Source organism: Callithrix jacchus, chromosome 15, assembly GCF_049354715.1.
Source record: "Callithrix jacchus isolate 240 chromosome 15, calJac240_pri, whole genome shotgun sequence".
NCBI lineage: Eukaryota > Metazoa > Chordata > Mammalia > Primates > Cebidae > Callithrix > Callithrix jacchus.
Window position 1 is genome coordinate 12,575,899 of NC_133516.1, and position 15,585 is coordinate 12,591,483.

The 15,585-nt window shown below is 46.2% G+C and overlaps 1 protein-coding gene and 1 long non-coding RNA gene across 4 annotated transcripts in view; one reads left to right on the top strand and one right to left on the bottom strand.

The window, feature by feature from the left end:
• Positions 1–15,585, top strand: part of LOC118147844 (uncharacterized) — a 148,755-nt gene that overhangs the window by 72,018 nt on the left and 61,152 nt on the right. The window lies entirely within an intron of this gene.
• The window catches only part of KLHL6 (kelch like family member 6), a 66,057-nt gene that overhangs the window by 32,850 nt on the left and 17,622 nt on the right, over positions 1–15,585 (bottom strand). For both annotated transcript variants that reach the window (XM_078350247.1, XM_035275071.3), the window contains exon 2: positions 6,433–6,598. In XM_078350247.1, the coding sequence (XP_078206373.1) occupies positions 6,433–6,598 (166 nt within the window). The remainder of the gene's footprint in view (positions 1–6,432; positions 6,599–15,585) is intronic.

Genomic DNA, 15,585 nt, shown 5'->3' on the forward strand with positions numbered 1-15,585 from the left:
TAGCTCTTTTGAAATGTCACCCAAAACTGAAAGGAGAACGAAAAACAGAAACATAAACACCACCCTCGATAAAACCAAAAGACCTCAGTAACCCCAGACCGCAGAAGATGAAGCTGGCATGTGACTGTGCTGAGAGGAGGGAGGTCGGATCAAGTGCCTGAAGAGGAACAGGTTTGCATCTCACAGACCAAAACAGCGGGAATAGTGAAGTCTCAAGGAAGCAGGAAGGAAATGGCAGGTGGGGCTGGTAGCAGGGAGTTGGTTTAAGAAGTTCAACCTCCTGTCCACCCCCCACCTCTAGCAGTCCAACAATTCCACTCCCACGCTCTTTGGAGAAGACGGATTATTCTTTGGAGAAGGCAGCAGAAAAGGTTCTAGATAGACTCAGGGACACCAAGAATGGAGGAAGACACCTGTGACATCATACTGAAAAGGGGTTAGGTAAAGATTCGCATCCACGCTCACACACCCAGTCCAGGATACAACACAGCTGCCTTATTATCCCCATGCAAGAAACTGAAGATCCTTATCTGTAGAAACTGAACAACCTAAGGAAAAAAATCCAATCAACACAAACTTCTGGGAATCCTCCCCTACAAAAAAACTGGCAAGCTACCCGACAGCCCTGCTAAAATCCCCCAGTTCTCTAGCCTCTCGCCCTAGTCCCTGTGCACCAAGCATCAAACTCCATCTTAAACATGATTCCACAGCCAAGGATCAAATAATCAAAAAGGTATTTGAAGAAACTTACTGTAATGGGTTGAATGGTGACCCCGCAAAAGATACGTCCATGTCATAATCCTGAGACTCTGTGAACATTAGCTTCGATGGCAAAAGAGTAGGTATTACTTGCGCAAGATGTGATTAAGGTAAGAAGTTTGAGAGGAGGAGCTGACCCAGGATGATCTGGATGGGCCCTGCATGTAATCACACATGCCTTTATAAAAATCACACAGAGGAGAACACCTACAGACGAGGAGGCAGTGTGGCTACGAATGCGGGAATCCGAGTGGTGCAGCCGCAAGCAAAGGAATGCGAGCAGCCACCAGAAACAGGAAGAGGCAAAGGAAAGCTTCTTCCCCAGAGCCTCTAGCAGGAGTGCAGGCCTGATGATGCCTTGATTGTGAGCGTCTGGTCTCAAGAACTCTGAATGAATAAGCCTGTGTTGTTTGAAGCCACCCACTTTGTGCTGATTTGCTACAGCAGCCCCAGGAAACCGATCCATGCTCTGAGTTGGAAGTTGGCGACCTAAGCACACAGAGTAAAGAAATGCAAAAGGAAGAGTGAGAGCAGACAGAAACTTCAAATATAATGATTAGGAGTCTAATAAAATAACAGACTCTTAGAAGCTAAGGCTATGGTGGCAGAAATGAACAATTTGCAGAAAAGTTTAAAGGCAAAGTTGAGGAAATCACCTAGAAAATAAAACAGAAAAGCTAGAGAGGTCAGTAGGAGACAGAAGATACAAAAAAATAAAAATAAGTCCAGGAGGTTCACCGCCTAACCAACGATAGCTCCGGAAGGGATAATAAAGAGAAAAATGAAGGAATCAGAGATCATACAAGAAAATTTCCCAGAACTGAAAGACACGAGTCTCCAAATTGCAATAACCTATTGTGTCGAACACGTGAATGGGGAAAAGATCACAACTATTGTAAGCGCCATTGCGGAAATGCATCAATGGACATTTTAAAAGATTATAATACAGTACAGGTGGAAATAAACAGGTTAAAAACCAAGTATCCAATAGGAACCCGTTCTTCTAAGATACGCAACAGGTAATATGAAGCAATGCCTTCAAAATGCCCAAAGAAAAATATTTTCAACCTTACATTTTATTTATTTATTTATATGAGACAGAGTTTTGCTCTTGTTGCCCAGCATGGACTGCAATGGCATGATCTCAGCTCGATACAAACTCTGCCTCCAGGGTTCAAGTGATTCTCCTGTCTCAGCCTCCTGAATAGCTGGGATTACAGGCACCTGCCACCACGTCTGGCTACATTTTGTATTTTTAGCAGAGACAGGGTTTCGCCATGTTGGCCAGGCTGATCAAACTTCTGAACTCAGATGATCTGCCCACCTTAGCCTCCCAAAGTGCTGGGATTACAGGCGTGAGCCACCATGCCCGGCCTCAACCTTAAATTTTATACTCAAACTATCAATCAAGTATAAAGGTAGAAAAAAGACATTTTTAGACATAAAAGTCTCCAAAAATTCATCTCCCACATACTCTTTTATGGTAAGCTGTTAAAGGTTGTGATTCACTAAAATGAAGGAATGTACAAGAAAGAAGACGTGGTGACTTAGTTTAGGCTGCTATGACAGATGACCATTGACTAACAGGGTAATACATGATGGAAATCTATTTCTCACAGTTCTGGAAGCTGGAGGTCCAGGGTGCCACAATGGTCAGGTTCTGGTGAGGGGCATCTTCCAGGTTGCAGGTGGTCAACTTTTCGCTGTATTCTCATATGGCAGAAGAAGGCTACAGAGATCACCTGGGCCTCTTTTATAGGGGCAATAATCCTAGTAACAAAGGCTCCATGCTCTTGACCTAATTACCTCCCAAAGGCCTCGTCTCCTAGTACCATCACATTCAGAGTTAGGATTCTAGTGTGAATTTTAGGGGAACACAAATATACAGTCCATTGCAGATGGGATCCAAGAACAGAAAATTTACATGCAAAATAGGTAAAAGGAACTGCCAGGATAACAGCAAAGGAAAGAGCCAGGGTGACAGCTGGGCAAAGGACCTGGAGGGCAGCCAGTTCAGAGAGAGGAGGACAAAGGGGAATCAGTTATCTAAAATCGTGGCATCAGGAGACAGCAGTGTACACAAGTCATTCAGAACTACAGAAGTCAATAAAAGAAATATCGAACACAAGTGAAATTAATTGCCCCAGAAGAGTGAACTGGAAGAGGACATGGGAACAACGACTGTTGACTTTTTAAGCTTCTATGAGTCTCCTAGGACTGTCATTAACATATTAACATAAGCTTGGCAACTATGGCCTTCTTTCTGTGTCTCTGTGTCAAATCTCCCCTCCTTTCTTTTATAAGGACGCCACTCACTGGACTCAGGACTCACCCTAAATCCAATAGGCACTCATCTCGAGGTCCTTAACTCAGTTACATCTGCAAAGCCCCTATTTCCAGATAAGGTCACACTCACTGCAATCAGGGTTGGGGCGTGGATGTGCCTTTCTAGAGGACACAATCCAACCCACTACAAAACTATATATATGAACTACTTTGCATATTTGTACTTATTTATTTAGCATATACATTTTAAAAGTTTTTAGCATCTATTTCCAAGGCGACTTCCAGAAAGAGATTTCCATGTATACTTCTACCAGCAATGAATGGAAGTCTCTGTTTTCCTTCACCTTTGCAAACACTGCACATCATATTGTACACACTCTTGGCCAAAATAATACACAAATGTTATTTTATTGTTGACTCAATGTGCCTTTTGGATTACTAATGATGTTTGGCACTTAAAAATATATTCATGTACTATTTGGTCTTCCTCTTTGGTAAATTACCTGTTCATGTCCTTAGTTCATTTTATTTCTATTAGGACATTTATCTCATCCATATAAAATAAAAGTAAAAAGACGTTATGAAAACATTGTTTTAAATAGTCAAGTACATGAAAACAGCCTAAACTTTTAGCCACAGAAATTGATTCACTAAATTATTATATTATTGGATTCCATTAAGCTATTATGTCATTACAGAAACCTGTCATTACAGAAATGCATCTAGCATGAGAAATGATTACAATGTAAGTAAAATAAATAGATTTAAAACAGTGTATCCAGGCTGGGTGGGTGACTCACTCCTGTAATCCCAGCACTATGGGAGGTGGAGGCAGATGGATCACCTGAGGTCAGGAGTTCGAGACCAGCTTTGCCAACATCGTGAAACCCCATCTCTACTAAAAATACAAAAATTAGTCGAGCATGGTGGCACACACCTGGAATCCCAGCTACTCAGGAGGCTGAGCCAGGAGAATGGCTTGAACCCAGAAGGCGGAGGTTGCAGTGAGCTGAGGTTGTGCCATTGCACTCCAGGCTGGGTGACAAGAGAGAAACTTTGTCTCAAAATGAAACAAAAAAACAGTGTATCTAATGGGACACTATTTTCCTAAAGGATATGTAATAGGCAATGTTATAAACATTTATATAGCATTTATCATGCACCAAGCATTGTTTAAACATTCCATAAGTAGTACAACAATTCTGTGTCATGGGCTCTATTTTAATCCTTGTTTACCAAAAAGGAAACCGGAGCACAAAGAAATTAGGAAACTTTTGCAAAGTTCACCGTGAGTGGTGGAGCTGGGATTTAAATCTAGGCAGGCTGAGCCCAAAGCTGTGTCATTAACCACCCTCCCAGCTGCCTCTGTCTGTGTCAGTGCACAGGAGAGGACCCGTGAGTGTATACACCAAAGAAGCTGCTGTATTGTCTGTGGAAAGGAAGGAACTGTAGTAATTTTTATGTCTTTTTACTTGTATGGGTTTCTGACTTTTCTATAGTAAGTTTGTAATGCTATTCCAATTAAAAACACTAAAAACTGGATTTTGAAAACCAAAGCACTTCTCCTTAGCTTATTGTGTAAGACTTGCTTTCAGCTAGTGGGAAAATCAAGAGACTTGGCTACTAGTCCCAGCTCTGTTACTCAAGGCATGTGGATAAGCGCTGAATAAAATTTGTATTCACTGAGCATCTACTTTGGTGTTAAAACCTTACGTAAAGCAGCAAGTGCGATTACTATCATTACTGTCAGTGCTACATGGTAGCAACCATCTCTGGGCCCCGGTAAAGATTAGCGTGAAAATATTAATGGCAGCTGTGGCTTCACTAAACAACGGTGAATGGGGTGATTCCGCTCCAGGTATGAGCCTTTTCCAGGGAGGCAGTTAAGAGCGGGGATATTTGCCTTTTCTAGAAAGTTTAGGAGGAAAAAAAACCCATATCCTCTGACATGGAAAGGGTTTCCCTGAAGTTAGACTGCTGGAGTAGTGGCATTCTAAGGAGGGGATGAGGATGCTGCTGACATGAACTTGCTGAGTGAGTCCCTTCTTCACATAATAAGGAATGTTTTCCTGTCAATGAGGCTGAGGGTGTGAGCAGGTGAGGACAGAGAAAAGACAGGGCATGGGTGTGTGGGTGTCTACAGAGACACTTGCTCTGTATCGTTAAGATGTCCTGGGGGAAATTAAACTCATGAAACTGACTAAAATTGCAGCAACCCCTCACTCAGAATGCATCAGAGCTTTGTTCACAGTTGATTTTCCTTCCTTTGTCCACTCCTCCTTCCTTGCCAGACTTCATAAATCCTGCCCTGACTCCAGCCTCAACAAAGCTAACCCCATGGCCAATGGTCTTAGACCCTGGACCCCTCATTCCCTACCTTTCCAGACTGACTTTCCACTCCCCTCAACTCCCAAATGTGTTGATGACCCAAGTGGACACTACCTCCCCAAATCCCAAACCATGGACCAGATCTGATGTGTGCCCTGGTCTCTGGAAATGACCTGGCCTATCCCTGGACCCTGATTTGCATAAGTCTCAACATCCAGGCAATGCAACAATCTCTGCCTTCATCCAGTGGAATCAGGTTCAGTGGTGTAATCTCAGACCTAAACAAAGATGGTAACTTGGGATGGGATCCCTGTGATAACTGTGGGTGCAACTGACATAATCTATGGATCTTTTATGAAGCTATATCTAATTATTATAATCAGATTGGAGCAAACATTGTTGAATGGAAGCAATACACATGATTGTAAAATAAACCTTAATCCTATGGGTCTCTCCCTCACCTTCTATGACACCCTTACTTCTCAATGACCTTTCACAGCCACCACCAAGTGCTGACCACGCAAGGTCCTGCCTCCCCCAGGACCTCGATCCTGCTGCCTAGGAGGCTGCGTGGTGTGGCGGCCAGCATGTGGACCCTGCACTCAGTAAGCCCAGGGGTCACGTCACAGCCTTGCCAATTCTTCTCTATGCACCTTCCTTTTCCCACTTGTAAAATGGGGAAAATAATCACCTCCCCAAATCATGCTGTGAATTAGAAGTTGTGTGTGGAAGTGCTGGACGCAGCCACTGGCCCCAGCTAAGCTTCTGCACATTGCAGTCATTGTTTTTAGAGTCAGGGCCCCAGAGTAGGTTCTGGGCACCAAGCTCCCCTGGCTTCATCTTACTGAGGAGTCAGTGCCCCATCTCATCACCTCTCAGGAAATGTCCAAATGAGCATCTTCTAGTTTTCAAGTAAGCACAAGCCCAGCTAGCGGGTGTGTGTGTGTGTGTGTGTGTGTGTGTGTGTGTGTGTCCTGTCCCAGGCACAGGCCTGGCTTCTGGAGAACTACGGCGTTCACCTGCTTCACAGAAGAGCACTGAGCCAATTTGTTCACACACCTGGAAGAGGTTAGCAGCCTCCAGGACCCGCTGGACGTTCTGCTTGGTGATCAGTGCCTTGCTGGTGTACGTGTAGTCCAGGAGAGTGTGCATGGTCTCAGCATCAACCCCTTTAATAACGATCCTCTTCTCATACTTTTCCTTTAAATCATTGCAGAACATGGCCCTGGAAGAGAAATGTGTGCATGTGAATCCTACTAGAACCTGAGGTTCCAGGCCTCAAGAGATCCCATTTCAGATTCCTCGGCCCTCAGGGAACAGGGAGTTTCCCCACGTCAGGTCCTGGGCCGGTGGCTCTCTGTTCCCCAGCACCCCCTACATGTCAGACATTGCATCAGAACTCACCAAGCTGAACGGAATTCCACGCCCGACTGTGATCCCAGAAGTCAGTCCCAGATCTATTTTATTGGCTTTTATTGGCTCAGAGTGCAGGTGATTCACGTGAGGGCATTGTAGGATCCCCAGGCTTCATCTTTTCCTCCTCCCCCAGCGCCCAAACAGGGCTTCTGACTCTCACAGTAGCTGACTTCTGGCCTGGAGCCTGGCCCCACATTCTGGCCTGGCCAGCTGAGGCCCCCATACCTGCCAGAAGTGCAAGTGGCCTTGCAGCTGCCTCTCACCTCAGATGCTGAACCTCATGTCTGTGGTTCCCAGATGCATGTGGGAGCCCTGAATTCCCTCATTCCAGGACTCTGTCTCACCTCTGGATTCTGCCTTTCCTGGTCCCTCCCCAGGACTGGACTTCCAGATACTTAGCCTCCATCGTGGAAGCGGGGAAACAGGGTGCAGGTTCTATTACAGCATCCGATGGACCAGGATTTGAACACCAGCTCCACCAACCCCAGAGTTGGACAGGTTATTTAATCTCCATGACCTTCAGTTCTCTTATCTTAATAGCTATTTTTTAAGCTTATTGTAAGGATTAGGACCCAAAGAACTATAAATCATTCTTCCATAAAGACACATGCACGCATAAGTTCATTGCAGCACCATTCACAATAGCAAAGACATAGAATCAACCCAAATGTCCACTGGTGGTAGACTGGATAAAGAAACCACCATGGTGGTGCATAAACACCATGGAATACTATGCAGCCATAAAAAAAGAACGAGATCATTCCTTTGCAAGGATATGGAAGGAGCTGGGGGCGGTTATCCTTAGCAAACTAACCCAGGAGCAGAAAACCAAATACCTTATGTTCTCACTTATAAGTAGGAGCTAAATGATGAGCACGAGTGGACACAGAGAGGGGAACAGGACACACTGAGTCCTATCGGAGGGTGGAGGGTGGGAGGAGGTAGAGGATCAGGAAAAATAATTAGTACTAAGCTTAGTACCTGGGTGATAAATAATCTGCACAACTCCCCATGACATAAGTTTACCTTTATAACAAACCTGCATATATACCCTGAACTTAAAACCAAAGTTAAAAAAAAGAGATAGAGAGATGTTTTTTTAACCCCACACCAGGCTCAGACATGAATTTATCGTACTTCTTCGACTTTGACATTTAAACTGTTGGCCCTTCCCAGGGAATGCGTGAGCAATTTTATTTACTTTTAAAGTATATGTAGGCCAGGCATGGTGGCTCACGCCTGTAATCCCAGCACTTTGGGAAGCCAAGGCGGGCAGATCACCAGGTCAGGAGTCCAAGACCAGCCAGATCAACATGGTGAAACCCTGTCTCTACTAAAAAGACAAAAATTAGCCGGGCATGGTGGCACATGCCTGTAGTCCCAGCTACTCTGGAGGCTAAGTCAGGAGAATCGCTTGAACCCAGGAGGCAGGGGTTGTAGTGAGCTGAGATCATGCCACTGCACTCCAGCCTGGGCAGTAGCATGAGATTCTGTGTCAGAAAAAAACATTGCTAAAGTGTGTATAACCTAACCATGCTCTGAAAAGATTTCTGGAATTCTGGAAACCTGAATGGCACCTAAAATACAGCAAGAATGCATGAATTAAAAGTAGGTGGGGGGCCGGGCGTGGGAGCTCACACCTGTAATCACAGCACTTTGGGAGGATCACTTGAGGTCAGGAGTTCAAGACCAGCCTGGCCAACATGGTGAAACCCTGTCTCTACTAAAAATAGAAAAAAATTAGCCAGGTGTGGTGGCGTGCTCCTGTAATACCAGTTACTTGGGAGACTGAGGCAGGAGAATCGCTTGAACCTAGGAGGCGGAGGTTACAATGAGCCAAGATTGTACCACTGCACTCCAACCTAGATGACAGAGCAAAACTCCATCTCAAAGAAAAAGTAGGTAGGGAAAAGACAGAAAAACATGAGTGGGAACATGAAGGTGATCTATGAATGAGGCTAGCAATGCCCACCACGTGGCTGCTACACTGTCATTTTAGGTGGCTGACCAAGTGCATCACAGACAATATAGCCAGTTACACAATTCACAGTCCTCACTCTGTGTGTGTGTGTGTGTGTATTTTAACAAATCCAAATGCTCAGAATAGTTATTATTGTTCTTAGCATTAAAAATTAGGTGGGCTGAACAATAGCCTCACGACATTCTCACCCCATGAGGCGGGTCTTTAATAGATACAGCTGAGATAGCCCCTTTAGTCCCACTCCCACAGAAACCTGTTCACTCTTGTGTGCCCTCCCAGTGGTTGTGAGACCTCAGCAATCCCATAAGCTGGGGCAGCAGAGCTTATAAAAACAACTCCTTGGAGGCTCTGTAATTCCACATCTTTCAGTTGACCATGCATTTGCAGAGCGCCCATCTGGGTAGTGCTGGAAGAGGTTTAAATCTTCTTCTAGACAGTACTCTGGACTGAATTGTGTGCCCCACAAATTTGTATGTTGAAACTCTAGGGCTGGGTGTGGTGGCTCATGCCTGTCATCCCAGCACTTTGGGAGGCCAATGTGGGTGGATCAGTTGAAGTCAGGAGTTCAAGACCAGCCTGGCCAACATGGTGAAACTCTATCTCTACAACAATACAAAAATGAGCCAGGTGTGGCTAATGGCTTGAACCTGGGAGGCAGAGTTTGCAGTGAGCTGAGATTCAGCCACTGTACTCCAGCTTGGGCAACAGAGCAAGACCCTTCTCAAAAAAAAAAAAAAAAAAAGAAGACAAGAAACTCTAATGCCCAATGCCCCAGTGTGACTCTATTAGGAAATAGGGGTTTTAGAAGGTAATTAAGAAAAATGAGGTCATAGGGTTGAGGTCCTAATCGGATAGGATTGATGTTCTTATAAGGAGAGGAAGAGACTAGAATTCTCCCGTGTGATCGCTCTGCCCCATGTGAGGGCTCAGCGTGGAGGTGGCCATCTGAAACCAGGAAGGGGACTTTCCTAGTGCCGGCCCATGCTAGCACCCCCATCTCGGACTTTCAGCATCCAGAACTGGGAGAAAATAAATGGAAACATGGCGAATCCATCCAGTCTGTGGTGTTTGTTATGGCAACCCAAGCTGAATAAGGCACATTTTGGTCCTGAGAAGTGGGGTGCTGAGAAGTGGTGAAAACGGCTTTGGAACTGAGTACTGAGTAGAGGTTAGAGGAGCTTCTGAGGTGAATGCTAGAAAAAGTCTAGATTGCCGTGAATAGAATGTTGCCAGAAATATGGGCATTAAAGGTCATTCTAGTGAGGTCTGAAATGGAAACAAGGAACGTGTATTGGAGACTGGAGGAAAACTGATCCTTGTTATAAAGTGGCAAAGTCTGGACTAAACTGTGCTCTGCTGTGTTGCAAGAGGTGGGACTTGCAAACAATGAAACTGGATATTTAGCTGAGCATACTTCTGAGCAAACATGGAAAAAGCAGCTTCTTTCCTCCTGGGAGAGGGATGAATTAGAAGAAGAATGTTTAGGCAAAAGGGAACCAAAAATTAAAGGGTTGGAAAACTCTCAGCCCACCCATACTGAGAAAAACGAGGAAGCATGTTCTGAAGTGAACACCAAAAGTGTGGCTGGACCATCACTTAATAAAATGCTCGTGGACTTACAGGAACAGAAAGAAACACTGCCAGTTTGAACTGAAGGGGAAGAGACAAGACAATTGAAGGAAGGCTGTCAGACTTCTTGGATCTCACAGTAAAAAACAATGAGGTCCTCAGCTGTGAACATGCACTATTTTTATTTTTTGAGACAGTCTCACTCTGTCACCCAGGCTGGAATACAGTGGCGCCATCTCGGCTCCCTGCAACCTCTGCCTCTCAAGTTCAAGTGATTTTCCTTCCTCAGCCTCCAGAGTAGCTGGGATTATAGGCGTCTGCCAGCACGCCTGGCTAATTTTTACATTTTTAGTAGAGACGGGGTTTTGCTATGCCAGACTGGTCTCGAACTCCTGATGTCCGGTGATCCACCCACCTCGGCCTCCCAAAGTGCTGGGATTACAGGCATGAGCCACCACACCCAGCCCGCACTATTCTTTAAGAGGGAAAAATTACCGTAAGTGTGATTCAGAAATAATCAGGGCCACTGCCTCAGTTCCAGAAGCCAGACAGCCTCCATGCGATGCCTGGGAGTCGGGGGAGGGGGTTGTTGGGAGGACTCACACCTACAGCCATGGAGGTGACATGGCCACCTCAGCGGGCCAGAAGGGAAGACAAACCATAAAGGGTATTCTGAAGCCTTAAACTCCACTGGACTTTTATCTCCTAGGTTCTGGGCTTTCTTGGGACACATCACTTCTTCCTTCTTTCACATTTCTCCCTTTTGGAACGGGAATGTCTATCCCACACTCGCCCCATTATCGTTATCTTAGAAGCATATAACTTGTCTTGTTCCACAGATTCACAGCTGGTGAGGAGTTTTGCTTCAGGATGAATTGTACTTCAAGTCTCACCCATATCTGATCTAGATGATATTTAGACAAGAATTTGGACTTCAGAGTTGAGGCTGGGATAAATTAAGACTTGGGAAGCTGCTGGGATGTAATGAATGTATTTTGCATATAAGAAGGACATGAATTTGAGGGCCAAGTACAGAATGTCATGGGTTGAATTATGTCCCCCACAAAATTCATATGTTGAAGCCCTAACCCCTAATGTGACTGTATTCGGAGATAAGATCTTTAGGAGGTAATTAAAGGGAAATGAGATCATAAGGATGGGTCTCAATTTGAAAGGATTAGTGTCCTTATAAGAAGAGAGAGGTTCCACACGCACCCCACCACGCCTGCTCACGCACGGAGAAAAGGCCATGTGAGGACACAGTGAGAACGTGGCCATCGGCAAGCCAGGAAGGAAGCCCTCACCAGAAACCAGATCATGCCAGCAACTTCATGCTGGGCTTCCAGACTCCATGGAACTGAGAGGAAATGCACATTTCTGGTGTTTAAGCCACACACTCTAAGGTTTTTGTTATGGCAGCCCAAGCTGACTAAAGCCAGCAGTCTATACACCCCAGACCCTCACAGTTCACAACCCAGCATCAATGGAGGCTGTGTCAATGTGGAAGCCTTTTGTCAGAAAATGTACGAATTGAGGCAGTAGCCACACAGCTAGGGAATGTCTGCGAACATTTGTCACTGGACTTTCTGAGCTACAGACACATGAATATGTGCCTTAGGGAGCCATTAACTTTCAGCCAAGTCTTTGAAATGTGAAGGCCCGGGTGGAGCTCTGGTGATGTGATTCCCAATGCTAGGACTTCCATCTCAACACCGAGGGGATTACACCCCTCAGTCGTGCTCCTCCTCTCTATCCCACACCTCCTATTTATCTCTGAAAATCAATAATCAGTTTCTCTCTTTCTTTCTTATTTTTTCTGGGCTCTGGAAATCAATAACCTGTTCCTTCCTTCCTTCCTTCCTTTCCTTTTTCCTTCCCTCTCGCCCTTCTTTCTTTCTCTCTCTCTTTCCTTCCTTCCTTCCTACCTTCCTTCCTTCTTTCCTTCCTTCCTTCCTTTCTTTCTTTCTCTCTCTCTCTCTTTCTCTCTTTCTTTCTTTCTTCTTTCTTCTTTCTTTCTCTTTCTGGGCTCAAGTGACCCTCTTGCCTCAGGCTCCCCAGTAGCTAGGACTATAAATACCCACCTCCAGACAATTTTTTTCTTTAATCTTTTAGAGACAAGGTCTCACTCTGCTGCCCCGGCTGGTGTTGAATGCTGGGGTTCAGAAGACCCTCCTTCCTCGGCCTCCCAAAGTGCAAGTCTCGCTGCTAGGAAGGCTGGCAGTTGCAGCTGTTTACAGCACTCTCCAACGAGTCTGTGAACCACCCCGTCCCTCAGCCAAACTAGCAAAACATAATATCTGGGTGTCAGTGCACTCCTCAAGGACACTGCCCACAGCCCGTGTGGACAGGAAAACGCTGGCCATGTTCCCAGGCAAGCAGAGTCCCTCTAAGTCCCCCTGGACCACTGCTGGTGTCTCAGCATGCCATCAAACTCCACCATCCAAGCTGATGACAGAAAGAAGGGCTTGTTCCGTCCTGCAAGATCAGTCGAGCTAGAACATCAATTACAACAAATACCTGTGGTCAGGCTTCAGCGACGATACAGTCACGAAGATCCAATGGGCAGTTTTTGTTTCGTCTTCCCAACTTACTCCTGCCTCTTTTAGTGGAAATACTCCTGCTAAGTCAAAGTCTGCAGGACAGACCCCCGCGAGTCGTAACCCCAACAAAAATCAGCAGGCATTCAAGGTCTTTTCTGAGGGGTCTCCTCAGTGTCAGTGCTCAGTAGACCAGCCCAAACTTTGCTCTCTGAGAAGACAGCTGGATTCGTTGCTAACAATTTACCCCGTGGCATACATGTAAGATATTGTGTAATAAAAACACTTTCCAGAAAGACACAGACCAATTCTCATGAGATTCTTGTAAAACAAGAGTAGCCAGGAGGATCCTCATTTTGCAGCAGAAACAAGCTCACAGCCGCGTACCGGCTGCCTAACACTTGGGCGGTGAGTCAGTGCTGCCCCCAAAACAGAGCTCCAGCCAGTGAGCTTGTCTCCCACACAGTCATGAAATATCCACAGGCCCAACAATCTCCCAGCATGAAGTGAGGCCTGGCTGCCCGCCTCCCAGTATCCATCAGGCTGCCTCCGCCCCTCAGGTCTCTGTCAACCATCACCTTCTCAGAGAGGCTCTCCCCGACGCTGCCCCCGAATCTGAAATTGCCACTCCCTCACCTCTTCACTTCCTTTATTTTTCTTCATGGCTCTGCACATCCTAAAATTATATTACATATCTGTTTGTTAAGTATTGTCATCCCACTAGAATGCCAGCTGAGTGAGAGTGTACCATGCTCAGCACTGTATCTAGAGGCCGGAGCAGTGCCCACCACCAAGGAGGGATGGTCCCTAGAGAGAGTGAGTGAATGAATGAATCAATCAATCAACTTATCCTTCCTAGTCCCTTCACACTTGCTTTTGTTAAGAATCTGTGCCTCCAAGAATTATCAAACATCCCTGGAGGATGAGGCCCTCCACCCCTACTAGGGAACACCTATCACACTCCTGAGTCTAGGGCCTAGGGCTTGGAGAGGACACTCGAGCATTCGACTTACCTGCACTACTTCGATGAGTTCTACAAGCTCCTGTAGTCCCTCAACTTCACCAGCTCAGAATATTTCACCCAGCCCAACTCCCTGTGGCTGACCCTTTCCCTAGAACTCCACGCCTCTGAACTCCCTGCCTCCTGCAACACTAATCATAACCCTATGACAAATACCCACCCCATCACCCCCATTGTCTCACTCCCACACCGGCTCCACCCCTGTCTGCCCCCGTTCTGTCCTTCCTCTTATTCCTTCACCATCCACATTTATACCAGGAACTAACTCCTCTGTTTCACTGAGATATTCTGTGTTGGGGTGGCTTTAACAGTTGCAAAATGTGTTAAATTATACTTAAGGATGCCCTGTCCATATGTATACAATCTGTCTAAACATTTTTTAAACAAGTCAGCATGTACTACACAATGAGCACTATTGTTAAGAAAGGATTATTGGATATAAACACAATGAAGTCCATCAAAGGGGGTTCCATTGCAGAGACAGCAGGGAGTCAGCAGATGCAAGCGTGACCTAGCATGACATGGCATCTCTCTCTACGGTCCTCAGCACCTCTTAGTCCAAGACACCAAAACCTGAGCCAGTACCAACCAAGGGAAGCACGTAACCATTCAGCTCCGCCCTGCTTCTGAGCTCAAGTGGTCCGCTCAGTTTTATCATATGGACCCTGTCTCAATGCTGGAGTCTGGTTTACATCCTTGGCCTCAATACTCCAGCCTCAAAAGGTGGATCTCAAAGGGTATTCCCTGAACCAATGAACCAACCTCATCAGAACCTCTGGGTGCTTATTCAGAACGCAGAATCCTGTACCCCACCTACCTTAGACTTGCTGAAGCCAATTCCCTAGCAGGGGGGTGCTGGAGGCACACGTTTAATTAGGTGTCCCTGGCTCCGACCCATAATTCCTTTGCAAAACAAACTCTGAGAACCTCTGCCCTAAAAAGAGGTCACCCCTACTTCCCAACACAGTCCTCCTCCTGAGAAGGAGATTGAATGAAGATCAAGGTCATGGAAACGATCGGCCACAGTGCTGGGACAGATATGTCCCTGGAAAGTCCTCCCTCACCATGGAGCCTTCCTTTCATCTTCTGAGACGCAGTCTTTCTAGAATTCCACGAGGCCTAGGGCTGCCTCCCAAATCGGGTGACAATCCCATTCTGTTTGCCAGCTTTGCTGCAAATTGACAGAGGAGCCAGAACCCCAGAGCTGCCCCCTCCTGACGCTAAGCATCAGCAGGCCTCAAAAGAACTCCCTTCCGCCAAGCTTCCTGCCCTACTTCACCACTCCTCAAGGACACTGCCCACAGCCCATGTGGAGAGGAAAACTCTGGCCATGTTCCCAGGCAAGCAGAGTCCGTCTAAGTCCCCCTGGACCACTGCTGGTGTCTCAGCGTGCCATCAAACTCCACCATCCAAGCTGATGACAGAAAGAAGGGCTTGTTCCGTCCTGCAAGATCAGTCGAGCTAGAACATCAATTACAACAAACACCTGTGGCCAGGCTTCAGCGACGATACAGTCACGAAGATACAATGGGCAGTTTTTGTTTCGTCTGCCCAACTTACTCCTGCCTCTTTTAGAAGGAATGCCCAGATCTTCCACTGGGAACCACCCCTCCTCCAATATCAGGCTGAGAGACATGGGCGAAGCCAGCCCCACCTCTTACACCAGTGGTGAGCACCGTCCAAGTCAT